Source organism: Leopardus geoffroyi, chromosome B3 (assembly GCF_018350155.1).
Source record: "Leopardus geoffroyi isolate Oge1 chromosome B3, O.geoffroyi_Oge1_pat1.0, whole genome shotgun sequence".
In the NCBI taxonomy this organism is placed as follows: domain Eukaryota; kingdom Metazoa; phylum Chordata; class Mammalia; order Carnivora; family Felidae; genus Leopardus; species Leopardus geoffroyi.
This window is the reverse complement of record NC_059337.1, coordinates 73,652,784-73,672,546: the sequence shown is the minus strand read 5'-3', so window position 1 is coordinate 73,672,546 and position 19,763 is coordinate 73,652,784. Positions and strand designations below refer to the sequence as shown.

Here is a 19,763-nt window from a genome sequence, read left to right as displayed (position 1 = left end):
CTACGGGGCAACGTTTGGGGTCTAGGGGGAGCAGACGGGACCCCTGAGCAACTACAGTACTTACATACTTTACTCATTGGATAGACTCTCCAGGCTTCAATCACAGCTTCCCTTGTCCTTATTTACAATTTCAGTATGTGTCTATGTGTTCCTATACTCATTACAGGAAATTACAGAACATTAGAGTAGCAAGTGACCCCTGATCACCCAGTAGCAAGGGCAACAACACCACAAAACACTTTAAAGGTGTCATAAGCATTTAAAAAGTCATCTAAGAGTATTTTGGCAAAAAGGCGAACAGCTTCCCTGACACTGTTACAGCTTCTGAAAACATTGTTATAGAGAAGCCATTGGTTTCTATGAATGATCCTCAGCCATCTGGAAAAATTTGTGTTCTATTGCAGATGTGCTGAAGACTGTTTAGAATGATTTCCTTCCAAAATGAGTTTTAAAAGTTTTATATTGTAAAGGGGTGAGCTTCATATATCTGGAAAACCCACTTAGGTGGTTGGATTAATTTCTATGATACCATATAAGAGTGAGACGGGGGCTGCAGACCCCAGGAAGGATTATTGACCATGACCATTGACTGTACTTTGGGTCACAGGAGCCAGCTGGGTTTTATCTTGAACCACTATCTCTCTTATCCCACTAGTAAGAAGTGGAGGAGGGAATAACCTGAGAAATGTTGGCTCTCCTCCATGGGAGAGTCTGTGGAATAGTGGAGCAAGGGTGAAATTTGGAACTGAACCAATCCAGGTTTAAATCTGCCTCTGTGTAGAGACTGGGCTAGTCTCCTAATTCCTCTGAAACTGCTTCCAAACCTGTGAATTGGGATTATGATGCCCATGGCACAGCCTTGTTTTGAGGGCTCACTACACATGAAAAAGGATCTGGCACTCAGCAGGCTGCCCAACTATCTGGTGCTCCCACAACCTCAGGCAGTGTGGCTAGGGGTCCCTCTCCCCTCCCAGCAGGGCCTGGAGCTTGGTTCAGTCCCAGATTCTTAAGGACTCAATGCTGGTATGTGCTGTTATCTCAGATTCCCAGCCTGATCTCCATCTCATGCTGAGACACCTCCCTCCTCTGCATTGAGAGCCTTGACAGGAGTCCCATGCCCTAATACTGGGCACTTTGGATACTGTTGTCTCTGTCCTGATAGGATGTGAGGTGGCTTTGTTTCTTTTTCCATAGGGCTTGGTGCAAATAAACTTGGGTGACTGCTCCCCAGTTCCCCACCCTCTCCTGGGTGGGACTTTCTGAGTTTCCCATGTTGCCTGTACAAGGCTAAGTCCCCTCTTCCCACCAACCTGGGGCTTCTCTGTGGCTGACAAAAGTAGCATTACCCTTTGCACCTTCTAGAGCATACACCCAGCACCTAGAGAAACTTCTTTCAGGCTCAGGACACACAGCCCTTCCCAGTGAACTCTACCCTCAGGTCTTCCCTCTGGCTTCCTGAAGCATTCCACCCTGAGGAGCATTCTTTTAACATGTCTTTGTCCACAAATTACAAATAACACCAGGAGGTCAAAGATCTGGAGCAGGACAAGTGATGAGGCTGTCAGCTGAAGGAGAGGAGCAAGGGAGAGGGTGCAGACCAGGAGATGGGGAGGTGTGGAAGGAAAATCAGCCTTCCCTGGGCCTTTCACTAGGGGAACCCAGGGACTGTTAGCACTAGGGAAGGAAGACCCAAAGGGAGAAGGGTATGCAAGGATGGGGATCTCTGAAGTCCCTTCCCCAATCTCTGGAGAGGGTCTGGAGTCAAAGGAATCTGGGTCTTTCCCAAGATCCCTCAATCCAGGACTATACCATATTCACTCTCTGCCACTTCCCTAGGCTCTTGCTCACTGAGAGGAGGAAACATGCGGTTGGTGCTGGGTGTGCGGATGTGGGCTCAGACACAGACAGGCTGTAATTAACAGGGCCCTTCCGCCAGAGGCTGGGGCTAGACCAGGCCGGCCAGGAAGGGTGAGGGCGAGCCTGAGGAGAGTCTGCTTCTGTTCGGGAATGCCTCAGCTCCATGCCACCCCCATAGACGCTTTCTGTATCCCTTGTCCCAGTTTTCATTTCAAACTCTGGGACGGCTTCTGTCACCTCACTTACCAGAGGCTGGGCTCCAACATTTCTCCAAGTTATCCCCTCCTCCATCACCCACTCTAGCTCTTCAGCTCTGGCCACTGCTTACACTCCTGCCTCTTTTCTTAGGAGGTCTGGGGTCCAGCCTGCAGCCCTAGCCCTCACATCTGCTTAGTTTTCTTATCCTGTGGATTCTTACTGTTCCTAGAATCCACAACTCTATTCCACCTATGGACCACATTCTTCAGAGTCTAGTTTGGGCCCTCTTCTAGGCAGACCTTTTTGGATTTGGTCAAAGTGATGCCAGCATCTTCACACCCCAGACGTTTATGATTTTTTTCTCTCAACTTATTTTTGCCTGCTTTGAGGCATCCTGGCCAAGAGTTCACCTATCTTGCACAGGACAGACTGTAACTGCTTGGTGGGGGTGGAGGGTAGAGGCCAGGAGTTAAGGCTCCTGCGTTCCCCTAGGGACATTCTGCTTCTATGATCTGTGCTCTGGGAGTACTCCATGAATGGGAACATTCCCGCTACAGCGCCCAGCTGGCTCACTAGACTTCTGGCCTGGTGGTGAGTAAAGAGGCTTGGTGCTGACCCCTGGTGTCAGTCACCGTAGGGCTGAGCCCCAGGTAATAGGTGGAGGTGGTGGAGAGGGTCAGTCCTTAGGGTTCCTAGAGTGGTGTAAAAACCAAGGGTATGTGGTTAGAAGAAGTAGGAAGAGGGCAGGGTTCCGAGGGCAGAGCAGAGACCTTCACAGGGAGGGGCAAGGCGAGGGGAGTGTAAGCTGAGATGGGTAGAGACAGGGCTCAGGTTATAGCTCATTTACAAAAATCTTAAATTTCTGGTTCTTTTATTTTCAACCTTGACTTGCTGGGCAATGACCTAGCTATAGGACAAAAGCAGTTTTTGTGCTCTTTTTATGAGCCAGGCCCTGCAGGAAGGATCACAGTCGGCAAAACCTCAGGCCCTGCCCATATCCTTCCCTTGGGTGCTGGAGATCTCCAGCCAATTGACATTCTGGTGCTGAAAGGCCACTTTGGGGTAGGGGTTTGGTAAGGATGGAGTGTCCGGGCCTGTGACCCTTTAAGAAATTTACTTTTTAAAAACAGCCACCTGAGTGGTGGTGTGGGAAGACAGTGGTGGTAGAGAAACGGTGGTCTCTGGGCATGTGCGGAGGGAGCTCTGTGTGAGCCCTCTCCCTTCCTGAGGGATACCTAATTTTACAGCAGCTACACAGGGTCACAGGAGGCCTGCCAAGTCCCCTCAGACAGAGGGTCAGGGAGGGAAGTAGCGAAAGGGAAGCTGAGTTGCCCTCTAAAGGGTTGTCACTGCAACCAAAGCCCCCAAGGGAGCTAGGTCACCTCAGGCAAGCAGTGGCTCATCCTCTGCTTCGACTACCCAGACCCCTGGCTCAGCCAGTGGCACCAGAAGCACATCGTCCTCATCCTCTGGGGACAGGACTGTTGTGTGGGGTTCAGGTGGGGTCCGGGTTGGTCCTGGGGGCCGAAGGCTGGGCAGAAGGCGGCCTCGCAGGGCCTGCACCACTCCAGACAGCAGTGATGACTCTGGGGACATGGAGGGCGGTGGCCCTGGGGCCTCAGAGATGGTAGGGAGGGCTGGAGATGTGCTGGTAGATGGGAGGGGAGCCTTGACAGGCAGTGGGGGTGCCTGTTCCCCATCCTGCCCACCTTCCGCCCCGCCCTCACGGGCCGGACCTGTGTTGCCATCTAGGGACTCAAGGGGAGCAGCAGAGGGTGTGACCTGGGATCTGGTCTCTGGGTTCCGGGCTGGGGGGTTGGTTCGAGGAAGCAGGCCCCAGCGGCGTAGACGGCGCACCAGGCGGCGCATAGAGCGGCCCCTCTGGCGGCGGCGGGCACCTGAGGCACCCCCTGGAGTCATATCCTGGCGCAAGATCTGTAGCAGAGAACGCAGGTTGCCCAGCACTGAGTTCTGCAAGGAGAGGAGGCAGACATCAGAGTCAGGGAGGTGGGGAGGGCCAGGAGCCTCAAAGAAGAACGGTACAGGCGCAGGGCCACGGAGGCTGGGAAGCAAGAAGTACTGGGCCGGGAGGTCACTTACATCATTAGGGTTCTCCGTAGGGAAGTCCTCTACTGGTGGGATGGCACCCTGGGCAATGAGCTGCCCATAGGAGGGTGGGGCCTGCTGCTGCACAATCTCAGCCTCCATCCGGGACAGGGGCGCGAAGATGCTGGAAGGAATGAAGGCAGGTCAGTCACAGGTGGTGCCGGCCAGAGCAGCCTGTCCTAGCCTGGACATGTCTTTTCCCTCCACACCCAGGCCAAGACCACTGAGCTATGTATGCCCTGGCTTTCCCAAGAGCCATGCGAGGTTCCCCTCCTTCCTGGAGACTGCCTTTAGGATCTAGACCTGTCCTTTCCTCAGAGGAGCACCCCCATCCCCAAGCTGGACAACTCCAGGAGCCAACCCAGAAGCAGGTCACCAGAGCCTGTCCCCATTGTGGGCACCCTCAGGGTCTTCCCCTCAGCCCCCCGCCCCTGCAGCTGGCTGCACCCTCACTGACCTGTACTCCTGGGTGCGAATGGCATAGAGCTTGCAGGTGCAGCCCAGGGCAATGACCAGTAGCAAGCCGCACACCAGGCTGCCAATGACCGCAGCTGTAATGACCTTGCGGGGCAGGGCATAGGAACAGTCCCACTCATCGCTGCCGTCGGCACAGTCTGGCTGCCCATCGCACACCCATGTCTCATACACGCACTTCTCGTCCCGGCAGCGGAAGTTGCCAGGCTGGCAGTGCCGGCAGCGTCTCTCGTCTGCTCCATCAGCACAGAAAGTCTGGTAGTTGCAGCGGTCAGCGGGCAGGTAGCAGGCTGTGGTGCTGGTTGTGCCAGCAGGCCCACAGGGGAAGTGTCCAGGTGGGCAGCCGGGGCAGTTTTCCTCATCCGTGCCGTCGGCACAGTCCCATGAGCCATCGCAGCGCTGGGCCTCACTGTAGCAACGCTCACCGAGGCCCTCACTAGCCCCCAGGCCAGTGCCTAAGCCGCAGGGCCGATCCCAAGGCAAGCAGTAGCCTCGCACATGGTAGGTGGCGTTGAAGCCCCGACCATGGCTCCAAGCAACTGTGTGGTAGGCCACGATGGCCTGGCCAGACAGCGTCTCCACGGTGACAGACTTGCCATTGCTGAAGTGGGTGAGGCTGCGCAGTAGCCGAGGGGTCTTGGGAGGCCCAGGGCCATCATACACATGTACTGCATCTCCATAGCCCAGGTCCAGGGCCGTGAAGCGCACTGCCAGGCGCCGGCCATCATGCGGGTCCAACAGCCAGAGGCAGGACTGGGGGTGGGAGCCTGAGGCCAGGTGTGAGTATCCAGGGGAAGAGAAGACTCCGTAAAAGTCTTCCAAGGTATGATTGCAGGGTGGGGTGGGGACAGGGGCTGGGGTCAGGTCAGGGAAAGGGTCTGAGCTGCAACCTGCCTCATCAGAGCCATCACCACAGGCATCGATCCTGTCGCAGCGCTGGGCCAAGGGCACACAGCGGTGGTTCAGGCACTGGAACTCCTCCTCCAGGCACATCAGCCAATCTGCAGAGACATCATGGAGAAGACACCATGAAGCACCAGAGTTGGTAGGATCCTCCCCTCCTCCCTGGGGCTTCTATTATCTGTTCTTCTAGTCCCATGGACAGCGTACAGCATACCTTGGCTGTAGGAGAGCAGGAAGCCCTGGCCCACGGGTGCTCTGGCCCCAGCATAGCTGTAGGTGATGGTGACATTGCCCCCAGGCAGCTGCAGAGGGCTGGCTGGTGCCTCACACAGGGAGATCTGTGGCTGGAGAGGGGAGCGCAGGATTAAGCGCTCTGAGCCACAGGCCAGGCGCAGTTTTTGGAACCTAGATGGGTGGAAGAAGGCAGGATGTGAGATATTCGTGACCACCACTGGTTTCTTCCTCTCCCAGTGCCGTCAGGCCCCTTGTACCCCAAGAAGCACAAACCCCTGCTCATCCATAATCCAAACAGCCAAATGAACTCAGCCAAATTCCTCTGTAGTCAATGGCAATAGTCCTAACAGAGGCCCGTGGCAGCACGGCATTCTGATCCCTCAGTCTCTCCCCAGACTGCCCTCTCCCTTCACCTACTCCTTTCAGGATAAATTCATGGAGAGTGAACTCTGTGAAGCAAGTAGCCAGGTACTTAACATGGGTCCCAATCTTATGGCTCAAGGTCAGAGGAGACTGAGGAGAGACCTGTACCGTTTAAAACATCTCGGGAGGCTGAGGTAGGTTCTAAGCTAATTAGGAACAGCTTTTGAAGCCCAGGCAAGGATGTGCAATGGACTGAAGGACTCCTCAGGGCAGCCATATTGGAGCCCAAGGACTGTTTCTAGAGTGACTGCTGTCCTTCAGAGATGACTAGAATCCAAGCTAGATGTCTGTCCCAGCTCACCTCCAATTTACTGTGGCCCAGAATAAGCCAGGTTTTTAGGGAAGACTAGGCCAAATCAAATCCTACTCTTTCCCCTGTTGACAGGAATGGAAATCCCATGAAGAAGTGATTCCTGAAGGCTTTCCCATGGTGAAGGGGGTTAGGGGAGGGAGGGTAATAGGGTCTTGTCCCGTTTCTCACCTGACTGTCACAGTCTGCTCCTTGCTGCCCAGGATGAGCCACGTGCAGTTGGCAGGTGAGCTGCGGCTGTCCCGCAGGGGCCTCTGTAAGGTACCCTGCACTTCCAAGAGCACTGCCGGGGGGTCTTCACAGGCTGGAGAGTGAGGAAGGTGGGGACACTGGTTGAGAGCCCATTACTGTCACAGCCCCTGCCCCCAGGCTTGAGGCTTCTAAGGGTCTGAGCTCTTCAAGAAGGAGCAGAGAAACTGCCCTTCTCCAACCACACATACACACACTTTAAAATCAGTCTTCAGCTGGCCCCCTTCCTTCCCACACTCATTATAGCTTCACCTTAAGTATCAACACCAGAAACAATCTGAGGTTGGCTTTGTGCCAGCCACTGGACCAGGAAGAGCAGGAAATACTGTCTCTACTATCAGGGAGACTACAATGCAGCTAGGGAGACCAAGCATGGATATTTGGAAAAACAAAATAGTATGTAACTACCAGGTGAGAGCTCACACTGGATGTTTCCCCGTTTGTAAAATAAGGGTGGATGATCTCCACTCTAAAACTACCGTAGGTGCCAGAGGAATTTAGGAAAGAGAGAATCCTTCTCAAGGGTCTTCTCTCACTACCAAACCCTTGGGGCCCCAGGGGCATCCTTTACGCACCAGGATTTGGGAAAATGATCCGGTCTGGATAGGCCACAGCGCCTCCTAGAGGAAGAGCAGGAAAGGACAGGAGAGTTAATCGCCCTTAGTTTTCTTCACCTGAGTAACTCACGGAGGAAAGGAGCCATCTGGGATTTCCGGGTAGTTTATGGGAAAGGGGCAGTGGAGCAGGGGAGGATGCGGTGTGTGACCTCGAAGGAAGCCACAGCAGCACGGCCGATGGGGTAGGCACGCCGATCTAGGGAAGCCTGAAGGAGGATGAGGGCTGAGGGGAGTGGCTCGAAACTTCCCGGAGGTTGGGGAGGGAGCTTCGGATGCGGCGGCAGGCGCTGGGGGGCACCGCCAGGCAGGGAAGGTGAGGGACGGCAAAAGAGTTAGAGCGCCCGGACTCTGACAGCCCCAGGGGCGGGGTGTCGGGTTAGTAGTCTTGTTTCGGTTTCTCACCTAGGAGGAGGAGGAGGAGGAGGAGAGTGGTGGGCAGCATCCTGAGTCGTCCGGGGGTGCAGGAAGAGTCCCGGAGCTTCAGTCGTCTATCCAGTGGGAAGGCGGCGCCGCTCGGAGCGTCCAGGCTCCCCACTGCCGCTTCCCCGAGGGGGCTGCATGGCCCGGGCTCCCCCACGGGTGCTCTGGATGCCAGGGCTGGGGGCGGGGAGGCGGCGGCCGTCCGGGAGCAGGGGCGGTGCCTCTCGCCAACTTCGGAGTTGTTTCCCCCCCCGCCGCCGCCGCCGCCGCGCTCTCTGCCGCGCTCTATCCCGAGGCCGGCTTCGAAGCCCCGGGAATCGGTTCGAGGCCCGGCGCTGGAGCGCGCCCTCGCCCAGAGCCCGTCCGCAGGCCGCGAGAGCCCCTGTCCAGGCCCGGCCGCCACCTGCCGGGGCTTGAAGCCACTTCCTCTTCGAGCCAAACTTTGCCGGCGGTCAGCCCCCAGGGCCGGCCCGGGCGCGGCTCAACTTCTCCTGCGCGTCCAGCCGGCGGGACGCGGCGGGGGAGCGGGGGAGGGGGATAGGAGGCTCGGCCCAGCTCTCCGGCCCTCGCCCGGGCGGTATCCCGGCCAGCCCAGGGGTTGGAAGAGCCGGGCGGAGAGAGAGGGCGGGTGATGAGCCTGGCCCCACCCCTGCCAATCAGCGCTCTCGCCCCGCCCACCCTCTCTCCTTAACCCCTTTCCGGCCCTGCCAGGACCCGTCAGACCCGCCCTCGGCTAGGCTGTCCGCCTCCACTTTGAACTCGGCTTTGTTCGGTCTCTTCCGTGACACGTTTGTTAACAGGACTCGTTGGCCAGAAGACAACTGCTTATTCCGTAACTGTCTTGTCTTTCCTTTGGACCCTTAAACTCTCAGTACTTTTCTTGTCCCAGTGTCTGAGATCAGGCAGCACTTTTTGTCGTGAGCCTCTATTATAGCAATTACCACACGGTGTTATAACTATTTGTTTACTCCTCTTTCCCGCCCCCGCCCCGCCCCTTCTCTAGAAACTGAAACTTCCTGTAGGTTGGGGCCTAGAATGTTTACCTTTGCACCCACGGGGCTTCTCTCCTACTAAGACACAGTAAGAACCCAATATATGGTAAATAAACGAATACATGTGCCTTCGCCACTTGCTGGCTCTGTGACCTTGAGAAAATCACTTAACCTCTCTGCTTCTCATTTGTGAAGCAGAGTTAATAGTGCAACTCCCTTTTAAGGTTGTCATGAACATTTAGGGCGTTAATGCACGATGAGCATCTAGGAAGTGCTCTGTAGTTCAGAACAATTATGATTAGTCACAGAAGATATTTCTTATTTATGTGGGCTGTTATTCCTGTGGCACTGATAGGTAATATTAATAAACAACAACAATAGCAAATACTTTTTGAGCTTTTTTCACACTTCAGGCACAGATCTAAGCACTTTTCATGTATTTGCTCTTTTAATCCTCACAATCTTGGGAAGTAGAAACTATGATTACTCCCATTTTACAGATAAGGAAACTCAAGCACAGGTTAAGTATTTTGCCCGAGATCACGCATCTAGTAAATGATGAAACAAGGCCTTGAGCCTAGGCAATTTGGCTCTGGAGAGAGTGTACATTTGGATCCTTACTACTTTCAGCTCTCTACAAATGGTACAAAACGGTTTTCTGTCCATGACATTTGTTGTTGGCATCAGTTTTGATATTTTCAAAACTGGAACCACAGCAGGGTTGGCCATAAAAAGGCCCTTCTTCCACTTGGACCTTGGTCCCTTGGTCTCTCTGCTGTGCCCTCTGCTGTACTCCCTCTGTGTGCAGCCTTTGGGATTAATGAGGAGTGAAATAGAAGCCTGAGTGTGAAAAAAGGATGTTGAGCAAAGGTAAGGAAGGCAAAGAGGTGGGAAAAATTAAAAATATTTAAGTTCTAAAAGTGATCTTGGAGGTTTTAGTTAATTGCTGGCTTTGTTTTCTATGCTTGGCAGATGCCTTGAACTTCAAGGAGCATACTGCCTACTTGGAAAGAGAGGTCAGATACACAAATGAAAGAATCCAGACAGCCATGGGGAGTATCCATGTATATGTACACACACACACACACACACACACACACACACACACACACAATGGAGTATTACTTGGCAATCAAAAAGAATGAAATCTTGCCATTTGCAACTACGTGGATGGAATTAGAGGGTATTCTGCTAAGTGAAATTAGAGAAAGACAAATATCATACGGCTTCACTCATATGAGCACTTTAAGATACAAAACAGATGAATATAAGGGAAAGGAAGCAAAAATAATATAAAAACAGGGAGGGAGGCAAAACATAAGAGACTCTTAAATGTGGAGAACAAAAAGAGGGTTACTGGATTGGTAAGGGGCATTAGGGAATCTACTCCTGAAATCATTGTTGCACTACATGCTAACTTGGATGTAAATTAAAAAAAAAAAAATTAAAAAAATGAGTTTATACTCCAATTAGTCCAGTGAATTTAAGTGTCCAGGTCCATATAAGTCACATCCTAGGGGCACCTGGGTGGCTCAGTCAGTTGAGCATCTGACTTTGGCTCAGGTCATGATCTTGTGGTTCATGAGCTCGAGCCTCGCATTGGGCTCTGTACTGACAGCTCGGAGCCTGGAGCCTGCTTCCAGTTCTGTCTCCCTCTCTCTCTCTCTGCCCCTTCCCTGCTCATGCTCTGTCTCTCTCTCTCTCTCAAAAATAAATAAACATTAAAAAAATTTAATTTAAATCACATCCTAGAGCATTAAGTACATTTAGGAATGGGCCTATGGTGTTCTTGGAAATCTTTGAGGAATTATGAAAGGTAGTGGAAGTAGTGCGGAACAGGCAGATGTTTGGTTTTCAAAATGGTAATATCCAACTTTTATAGAGTACTCACCTCTAGGAGGCACTGCTCTAAGCATTTCACATGTATTATCTCATTTAATCCTCACCACACCTCTAGGAAGTAGGTGTTATTTTTGTCCTCCTTTTATAATTGAGGAAACTGGGTCATAGGTAGGTTAGATAACTTGCTCAAGATGAAACTGCTAGCACATGCAGGAGCCAAGTTGCTATGGTATGAATGTTTGTGTCCCCTGTCCCCTAAATTCGTATGTTGATTTCATAACCCCCAAAGATGATAATATTAAAATGCCTTTGGGCGATGTTAAGCCCGTGAGATGGCGCCCTCAATGGCACTAGTGCCTTATAAAAGAGGCCCCAGAGAGATCCCTCCCTGTCTACTATGAGAGGACACAGTAAGGAAATGTGGTGGTGAACAAAAAAGAGGGCCCTCACCAGAAGGTGACCAGGCTGGTACCTTGAACTTGGGCTTCTCCGCTGCTAGAACTATGAGCAGTAAATCTGCCCAATTGGTGGTATTTTCTTGTAGCAGATGGGCTAAGACAGTTGATACCGAGAAGTTGGGGTGCTGCTAAAACAAATACCTAAAAATGTAGAAGTGGCTTTAGAACTGGGGCAGAGGCTGAGATGCATGCTAGAAAAAGCAACATTGTTGCGAACGGACTGTTAAGATGGTTCTTGGGAAGGCTCAGCAGGAGAGAGCTGTATAGATCTCAATGTCTTTAGATTACCTAAGTGGTAAGGAACAGAATATGGATAGAAATATGGAGGGTAAAAGTCACCCTGACTAGGTCCCAGACAGAGATGAGGGACATGTTGATTGGAAACTGGAGGAAAAAAGAGATCCTTGATATAAAGTGACAAAGAGCTTGGCTGAATTGTGTTTGTATCCTGGTGGTTGGTGGAAAGTAAAACTTGAGAGTGATATTTGGGGCTCAAATTGGATATTTGGGGCTCAAATGTGGGGCTCAGGCTCACAACCCCAAGATCAAGAGTCGCATGCTCTGCGGATTGAGCCAGCCAGGTGACCCAGCTGGCTGAAGAAATTTCTATGCAAAGTGTTGAGGAAGCAGCCTGGTTTCCCTTGAATACTTATAGTAAAATGCAAGCAGAGAGAAATTATTTAAAGGTGGAATTGGTTTGTTTTGTTTTGTTTTTAATTTTAAACATTTATTTATTTTTGAGAGACAGAGAGACACAAAGCATGAGTGGGGGAGGGGCAGAGAGAGAGGGAGACAGACTCTGAAGCAGGCTCCAGGCTCTGAACTGTCAGCACAGAGCCTGATGCTGGGCTCAAACCCACGAATTGTGAGATCATGACCTGAGCTGAAGTTGGACACTTAATCAGCTGAGCCACCCAGGCACCCCTAAAGGTGGTATTGTTAATCAAAAAGGATGCAGAACCAAAAATTTGGAAAATTCTTATCACGATCTAATATTCTATATATCTTACTCATTTATCATGTTTATTGCCTGTTCCTCCCACAAGAATGTAAGTGCCATGGGCAGGGATCTATTTGTCTCCTGGTGTATCCCTAGTGCCAAAAATAATATCTGGCACAAAGTAGGTATTCAATAAATGTTTACTGAATGAATAAATCAATGATTGCCAGTCATAGGCATCACATAGTTGATGTCTTTTAATTCGCTCAACTACCCTTAACAGTTATTAGCCCCATTTTACCTTATTTTTATTATTTTTATTTTTTAGCCACATTAAAAAAAAATTTTAATGTTTTTATTTATTTTTGAGAGAGAGAGAGAGGGAGTGTGCACAAACGGAGTGGGGGCAGAGAGAGGGAAGCACCGAATCAGAAGCAGGGTCCAGGCTATGAGCTGTCAGCACACAGCTTGATGCGGGGCTCGAATCCTTGAACTGCGAGATTATGACCTGAACCGAAGTTGGCTTTTAACCCACTGAGTCACCCAGGTTGCCCCTTTTTTGGCCCGTTTTAAAGATGAGGAAATTGAAGCTCAAGAACATTACATAACTTGGGGCCACCCAACTAGTAAGTTGTGAAGACTGGATTCAAACTTGGGTTGTGTAACTCCAGAGCCCTTGTTATTGCCTCTCTATGTGCTGGAAGCTGTTTTAAAAGACTAATACAGTGGCGGTGGCTGGCTGGCTCAGTAGGTGAAGGACGCAGCTCTTGACCTCCAGGTTGTGAGTTCAAGCCCCACGATGAGTGTAGACATTACCTTAAAATAAAATCTTAAAAAAAAAAAAGAAAGATTGATATAATGAATCAATCTATAGGAGGGTGTTAGGAATGATGAGGAGTCTCTAAGCCATGTCATATGATAAGCTGTTTAAGGAACTAGAAAGGCTTTTTGCCTAGGTTTGAATATATGAGAACTAGATCCAAATATGTGAAGAGCTATAGCATGGAACAAGAATTTGTTTGTTCTGAACAGTCGGAAGGGCAGAGGCAGGAATTAACAGAGCAAATAAAGTCAGTCTATTCCCTGCTTTTGAGGTACAGAAGCTGATGGTACAGGTAGGGTTGGTGCTGAGGGACAGATGTCCTGGGACTTCAGGGTTCCTTGGCAATGCTGTGACTCATGAATTTCAGGATGGCATAACTTCCCAGAAAACGAGGCCAAAGAAGCTTCTAGAAACAAATTATGTTCGATGCTAACATGAAGCCAAGACAGTGAAAACACAGAAAAGGCCTGGGCTGTGAAGAAAGAGGTCAGGAAGGCCCTTTAAGGAGAAGTTTCAGCACTCAGTTTAGCAGCACATATGCTACAACTGGAACCATACAGAGAATATTACATGGCTCCTGTGTAAACATGACACACGGATTCATGCAGCATTCTGTATTTTTATTGTACACATAAAACTAATAGAACAATGTGTGTTCATTAAACTTCAATTTTTTTTAATGCTCATTTTGTTTTTTAAAGTTTTTTTTTATTTTGAGAGTAAGAGAGAGAGTGTGAGCAAGCAGGGGAGGGGCAGAGAGAGGGAGAGAGAGAATCCAAAGCAGGCTCTGCACTGTCCACACAGGGCTCAAATTCATGAACTGAACCATGAGATCATGACCTGAGCTGAAGTCAGATGCTTAACCGACTAAGCTACCCAGGCGCCCCTAAACTTCAATATTTTTTTTCTTTTAAAGGAGAAGTTGCACTAAATGCCTGGGTTGGGCCACCTTCCCAGTTGGGTTAAAAAGAAATGACAGGTGAGGCGCCTGACTGGCTCAGTCAGAAGAACATGCCACTCTTGATCTTGGAGGTCATGAGATCGAACCCCATGTTGGGTAGAGATTACTTAAATGAATCATAAAAAAAAAAAAAAAAAAAACTTTAAAAAGGGGCGCCTAGGCGGCTCAGTCGGTTAAGCGTCCAACTCTCTATTTCGGCTCAGGTTATAATCTCAAGGTTCAGGAGTTTGAGCCCCAAGTCCACACTGACACTTCAGAGCCTGCTTGGGATTTGGGATTCTCTCTCTCTTTCCCTCCCCCATGCTCACTCTCTCAAAATAAATATATAAACTTTAAAAAAAAAAAAAAACTAAAAAAAAAATGGTGAAGGAATGCAGACAGCTGTTGAAAAACCTTGGCTTGACAGAAAAGGGGGATATGAAGGAAATCATTTAAGACTGCAGCAGTATCCAGGAGAGAGCTTTTCAAGATGTGGAAACTTCTGTGTCTGAAGGGAGTGGGGATTAAAGATCCTGCCATATGGTTATAGGAGCAAGTTTCCTTGTGCTTTGGAAAGAATGAGATGCTAGTTTGGAGACACATCTCAGAGGTTTGAGAGGAACCTCAATCATGTCCATTTTGGGTATGTCTGGTATATTACAAAATTAAATACTAAGATAAATGGTTTAAAAAAAAAGATAGATGGTTTTAGGAGTACCTGAGTAGCTCAGTCGGTTGAGCATCTGACTTCAGCTCAGGTCATAATCTCGCGGGTGAATTTGAGCCCCACATCAGGCTCACTGCTGTCAACCTATCAGCACAGAGCTTGCTTTGGATCCCCTGTCCCCCTCTCTCTGCCTCTCCCTCACTTGCACTCTCTTAAAAATAAATGTTAAAAAAAGACAGATGGTTTTGAAAATACTTAGTATATTTTATTTATTTATTAAGATTTTATTTTTTAAGTAATCTCTACACCCAACATGGGGCTTGAACTTACAACCCTCAGATCAAGAGTCCAGTCTTTAGTGACTGAGCTAGGCAGCTGCCCCAATATTTACTGTATTTTAAATATTTCTATTTAACATTTTTTTTTTTTTAAGTTTATTTACTTTGAGAGAGAGTAAGAGACACAAAGCACAAACTGGGCACAGAGAGAGGAAAAGAGAGAGAATCCCAAGCAGGCCCAGTACTGCCAGCATGGAGCCTACCTGAGTCATGTCAGACGCCTAACCGACTGAGCCACCCAGGTGCCCCAACAAATGAAAACTCTTAGCACAAACAAAGCAATAATACAGTGATAGTCACCAAATGCCTACAGGCATTCATATATTTATATTTTATTTTATTTAAGGCATTAAAAAATGTTATTTGGTTATTTAGAAAGAGAGAAAGCAAGAATCCCAAGCAGGCTCTGCTCTGTCAGTGCAGAGCCCATCTGGGGGGGCAGGGGTGGGGGAGGCATCTCATCAACCCTGGGATCATGACCTCAGCAGAAATCAAGAGTCAGAAGCTTAACCCACTGAACCACCCACGTGTCCCCAAGACATATTTTTTACGTTCAAAATTGAAGAGCCTTATAAATGTGAGACTGGGATTAAAGGCTCCTCCTGACCTTGGGATGAGGTTAGGAGGATGGGTGCAGGTTAGAGGCACCCCAAGAGGCGTGTGGGCATGATTACCAAAGGGCCCAGAGAAGTGACACAGAAATGCCCACTCTTGGATAAAGGAGTCGCGGAGGCCGGCTTGCCTTGGCCCAAAGGAGTTGGGTCAAAGCATTCTGAGGTCTGAGCCTGGGAGACAGGCATAGGTGTTTGAGGCATCCACGGAGGGCAGCGTGCCAACTCGGAGAAGCTCCTAGAGGGCACCGAAGTGCCCCCTTACTTCCTCCTGCACCCCTTTCACTCCACTCCCTCTTCTTTCCCGGAGTTATTCGAGGGCTGCCCCGCACCCCCCCCCCCCCCCCCCAGCACAGGGACAGCTGAGGGAAACTCTGACTTCTTCCTCTCTGCAGCTGCAAGACTAAGGCCTGTCATCCTGTTGCACCCATAGTCCCACCCCTTTAAGTACAGGTGGCCTGGGTGGAAACATGGAAAGTGTAAAGGGGGAAGGAACGGGCTGGCAGTATCCTTGGCCCTTGTCGGGGGTGTGGGGCTGGGGGATGGTAGCTAGGCCCCCGCGTGTCTCAGGCGTGGTTTGCAGTGCCAACACCCAGCACAAGGGGGCGCTATCGCCCCACAAACCCTACCTGGCAGGTCACTGCAGTGGAGGGGGTGTGGCCAACCGGAGAATGGGATGGGTGTTTTTCTGGGCCCCTTGTCCAGCTTTCCTCCACTCAGAATTTATAAGCAGTTTTGTGCAGGCAAGTAGTAGTGGGCTCTGGAGCACAGGCCGGGAGAGACTTTGGGGCACAATTGGCATGGAGCTTAGAGAGCGGTAGTAAAGAGAGACTTTGTGTGGACCCTTCAGGTCAGGGTCCCGATGCAGACCGGACTGAGGATACAGTCCCAGGAATTGGTATTTCCAGGGGCTCCTGGTGGCTCAGTCGGAAAAGCATGCAACTCTGGATCTTAGGGTCTTGAATTCAAGCCTCATGTTGGGTGTAGGGATTACTTAAATAAATAAAATTAAAAGAAAAAAAAAGAATCGTATTTCCAGAAGAGCTGGGTTAACCCAGACCAATACTGACCACCCCCAGATTGAAGTCAGGCTGTGAGGGACTCATGAGGAAGCCGTAGAGACAAAGTAATTGTTTTGGAGTTATGAATCCATTACCTTGATGTATTTTTCTTTCTTCTTCTTTTTTTTTTTTTTAACTTTCCAAAGAATGAGGAGAAATATATGGTAAAGTTCATAAAATGTAGTAAACTTAAACCAAAAAACAAACAAACAAACAAACCTACAGCTCAATGACTTTGTAAGTTGTGTAACATAATACTTGTATAGATGTGTCTAGAGTGCTTACAGATTCACAGCTGGAGCCATTTACTTGTGTATAGGCACAACTTTCGTTGGCAATTTAAGCCAACAAACTTTTATTAGGGGGTCCTGGGTGCCTAGCACCCTCCTACTCCTTTGTAAGGAAGTGAGGACCGAACATGTTTGTCAGGTGGCTGTGATGGGGTCGGTATTATTATGAATTATAGTCATTCCCTGACTGAACTATCCCATCAGTGTCTTGGAGGGCGACGGCAGGCTGTGTGATCTACTTGGAGTGGCCATATTTTTGGAATCCAAAGTGGGATGAACTGTCTGCCATGTCTGAATATACTAACTCACAGAACTTCGGGAAGATATTATTGGATCCAGGATATACGGTCAGGGCGGCCACGCTCCTAGCACAGAGCCAGACACTGAGTGGCCAAGGAGAGCATTTTTGGGAATTGGTTTTGCTCTCTGGCCTGGTGCTACATGTCTCTGGAAGCTGAGCAAAGGGTGACGTCTTTGACCACAGGCTGGATCAAAATGAGCTGGAGCTTGTCGCGTGTGTGTGAATCCGCTAGGCCTTCGGAGGCATCAGTCTTTTCCCCTCCTTTGTGGTCATCCTGGCCTTGCCCCACCCAGAGCCTATCCTGCCCTAAATCGGGGAAGTGGCCCTATCGGGAAGTGAAGTGTGTGAGCAGGATGTGACCCAATGGTGAGGCAGCTCCCAGACCTGGTCTGGTCCCTGAGTCAATGAGCTACTTCAGGCACTCAAAGGAAGTCCTTCCGCCAATTCACTGCAGTGTAGACACCTCTTCTGTACCCTCTACTGCCCCTCCCCATCCAGGTGTGGGTCTTTGGGGGGCAGGAAGCTGGCCTCCTCCTCCTCTAAGCCACAAAGGGCACATTGGAGAAATAAGGCACTCTGGGGGAAGGGGGGAGCTGCTTCGGCATAGAGGCAGTGGAAGTTGTTCCCTTGGGATGTGGTGACAGCTCTACCCTCAGGTGCCTGATCCTGCTGTAGAGCCCCTGGGTCCACAACTGGTGAGGGACAGAGGAGGACAGAGGGGGCTGGGTCTGGCTGGGGAAGGCTGGCCTGGAAGGCACTCAGCCTTCGGCCGTGGGCCAGGGTGGAAAGTATGTGTGTGAGCTCATTTGGAAGGTGGCTTCTGGCCAGTCAGGCCTGCCTCCTTTCCAGGCCCCCATTGCCCAGCCCCCTTGAAGGCTGCCTCTGGGTCTCTCCGGTCTCCCAAAACTGTCTGAAGGAGTGAAGCAGAAACCCCCAGTTTAGGTGTACAGGAATTGGTCTCCTAAAGGAGGTGAATTCAGATTTGGGGGGGTGGGTAAGAAAGGAGTACAGGGACTGCAGGACGATGGAGCAGCCTTGACTGGGGTTTCCCTGGGGACTCGGGGAATGGGAACTGTCCTCCCAGAGCCCTTGCCACGGCCGCTCACCACCACCATCCCTCCCCTAGCTGCTGCCATGCATCCCGCTCAGTCCCTCTGGCTTCCGAGTCCTTCCTGCTTCTTCCTTCCTTCCCTCACTGTACCTGTTCCTGTCCCCCAAGAGGGAGGTGGTTACAGGCAAAGTGGATTCCTGAGGAAGAGCCCTATTCCCCATGCCAATGCTGCCATCCAGAAGAATAGGCACGCACACACATGCTGTCAGATCTCCAGAACGCACACTACCACACAGACACCCAGCCACATGGGGTCCACCCTGGAAGGGACACCCAGAGAATGGTCAGAATCTACCTGTACAGACAAAAAAAAAAAAAAAAAAAAAAAAAAAAAAAAAGAGAGAAAGACCTGGGTTTTAACTTTGGACTAATGAGCTGTGACCTTGAGGAAGTCTTCTCCGGGCCTCAGTTTCCAAACCTATAAAATGGGGGCAACATTAGTGCCTGTGTCATTGGGTGTTACGAGGACCTCAGCAATACTGGTGTTTTACCACCTCCCTTTAGCTGGAAAGGGAAGCAGGAGTCCAGAGGGGAAAGAGGACGGGGAAGTCTGTCAGAAGGGGGAGAAGGGGCCCCAGGGGAGGGACAGTGAAGGTCCAGCAGAGCTGACCCAGGGTTGTGTGTGGGGCATCACTCTGCTCAGTCCTCTCTCCCCTAGAAGGCCCAGCTCCTCTTCGGTCTTCCCCTTCTCATGTCAGTGACCCAGCGCCTGGCTGGCAGCCTTGGAGGTGTGGGCCCAGCTGGTGGTGGGAGCCCTGGAGAAGGGAGTCTGTGGCTCCCCCCTCAAACGTGTGGGGTGCAGTGGTGGGCAGAGCGCTGTCTCTCCTCAGCGCTTGCCCCCGGTCCAGTCTCCTCTGAGGCCGCTTCCCTGGGTTCTGCCCAAACCTCCTCACAGATTCCCCTTGGCTCTCGCCTGGCTGCTCTAGCTCACATGTGCTGCTTTCGAATAAAGGAACTTGGAACCTTAGAAACTGGGTCAGGCCCAACGGACAAAGCGGGGTAGGGCCAGTGAAAGCAGTGTTGTCAGGTCTCTCAGGAGCCACAGGGCCCTCTGCTCTCCCTTCACCCTGCCTGACCCTGTGTGATCAGCAAGGCCCCTCCCGGGGTCTCTGGGTGGCCTCATGGGCTGGATCCCTCAGGCCCGGGGCACGTCAGAAGCACGGGACCTTGCCGGCCTCCACCCCACAATTCTCCCTGCTTATGAAGCCTCTTCCACCTCTTCCCCCTTTGTCTCTGGTCCTCCGTTCCCATCTCTCCCCCTTGGCTTCAGAGAGCATCTTGTGATTCCAGAATCAGGGCCAAACAATTTCCTCGTGATGGGGAAACCGCACTCCAGCCGTGGCAGCCCTAGGCTCCCCCTCCTCTTCCCTCTGGCAGTCCCCCCTCCCCAGGCTCCTCTACTGGCTCCAGCTGTGTTTTGCAGAACTCCCACTGGATAACATCTGTAATTGCCTCCAGATGCGGGCCACAAAAACACAAAGGGGCCATGAGCTCATCTTTGAGCTCCTTGCGACATGCACAGGCCCCCCAACCCCCAGAGAACCCCTGACTTTCTCGTGCCAGCTTCTCAGGGTCCCCATCCCCTCCTGTGAGGGTGG

General features: G+C 50.9%; 1 protein-coding gene and 1 non-coding gene across 4 annotated transcripts; one reads left to right on the top strand and one right to left on the bottom strand.

Annotated features, from left to right (window-relative positions):
* Positions 1 to 2,909: 2,909 nt before the first annotated feature.
* On the bottom strand, positions 2,910 to 8,444 carry LRP10 (LDL receptor related protein 10). Of its 3 annotated transcripts, none has more exons than XM_045450346.1 (7): positions 7,774 to 8,444; positions 7,330 to 7,374; positions 6,677 to 6,809; positions 5,753 to 5,943; positions 4,619 to 5,636; positions 4,156 to 4,285; positions 2,910 to 4,026 (listed from the first exon to the last, which is right to left on the bottom strand). In XM_045450346.1, exons 1-7 carry the CDS (start codon positions 7,811 to 7,813, stop codon positions 3,439 to 3,441), a joined length of 2,145 nt encoding a protein of 714 aa, XP_045306302.1. In that variant the 5' UTR covers positions 7,814 to 8,444; the 3' UTR covers positions 2,910 to 3,438. The 3 variants fall into 3 exon arrangements, with proteins under 3 accessions (XP_045306302.1, XP_045306303.1, XP_045306304.1); XM_045450347.1 differs by having other exon boundaries at positions 7,330 to 7,378; positions 7,781 to 8,412; XM_045450348.1 differs by having other exon boundaries at positions 7,330 to 7,378; positions 7,784 to 8,412.
* Positions 8,445 to 13,362: 4,918 nt separating this feature from the next.
* Positions 13,363 to 13,468, top strand: LOC123584552. The gene has a single exon (XR_006705516.1). It is a non-coding gene; the product is annotated as a U6 spliceosomal RNA (small nuclear RNA).
* Positions 13,469 to 19,763: the final 6,295 nt, after the last annotated feature.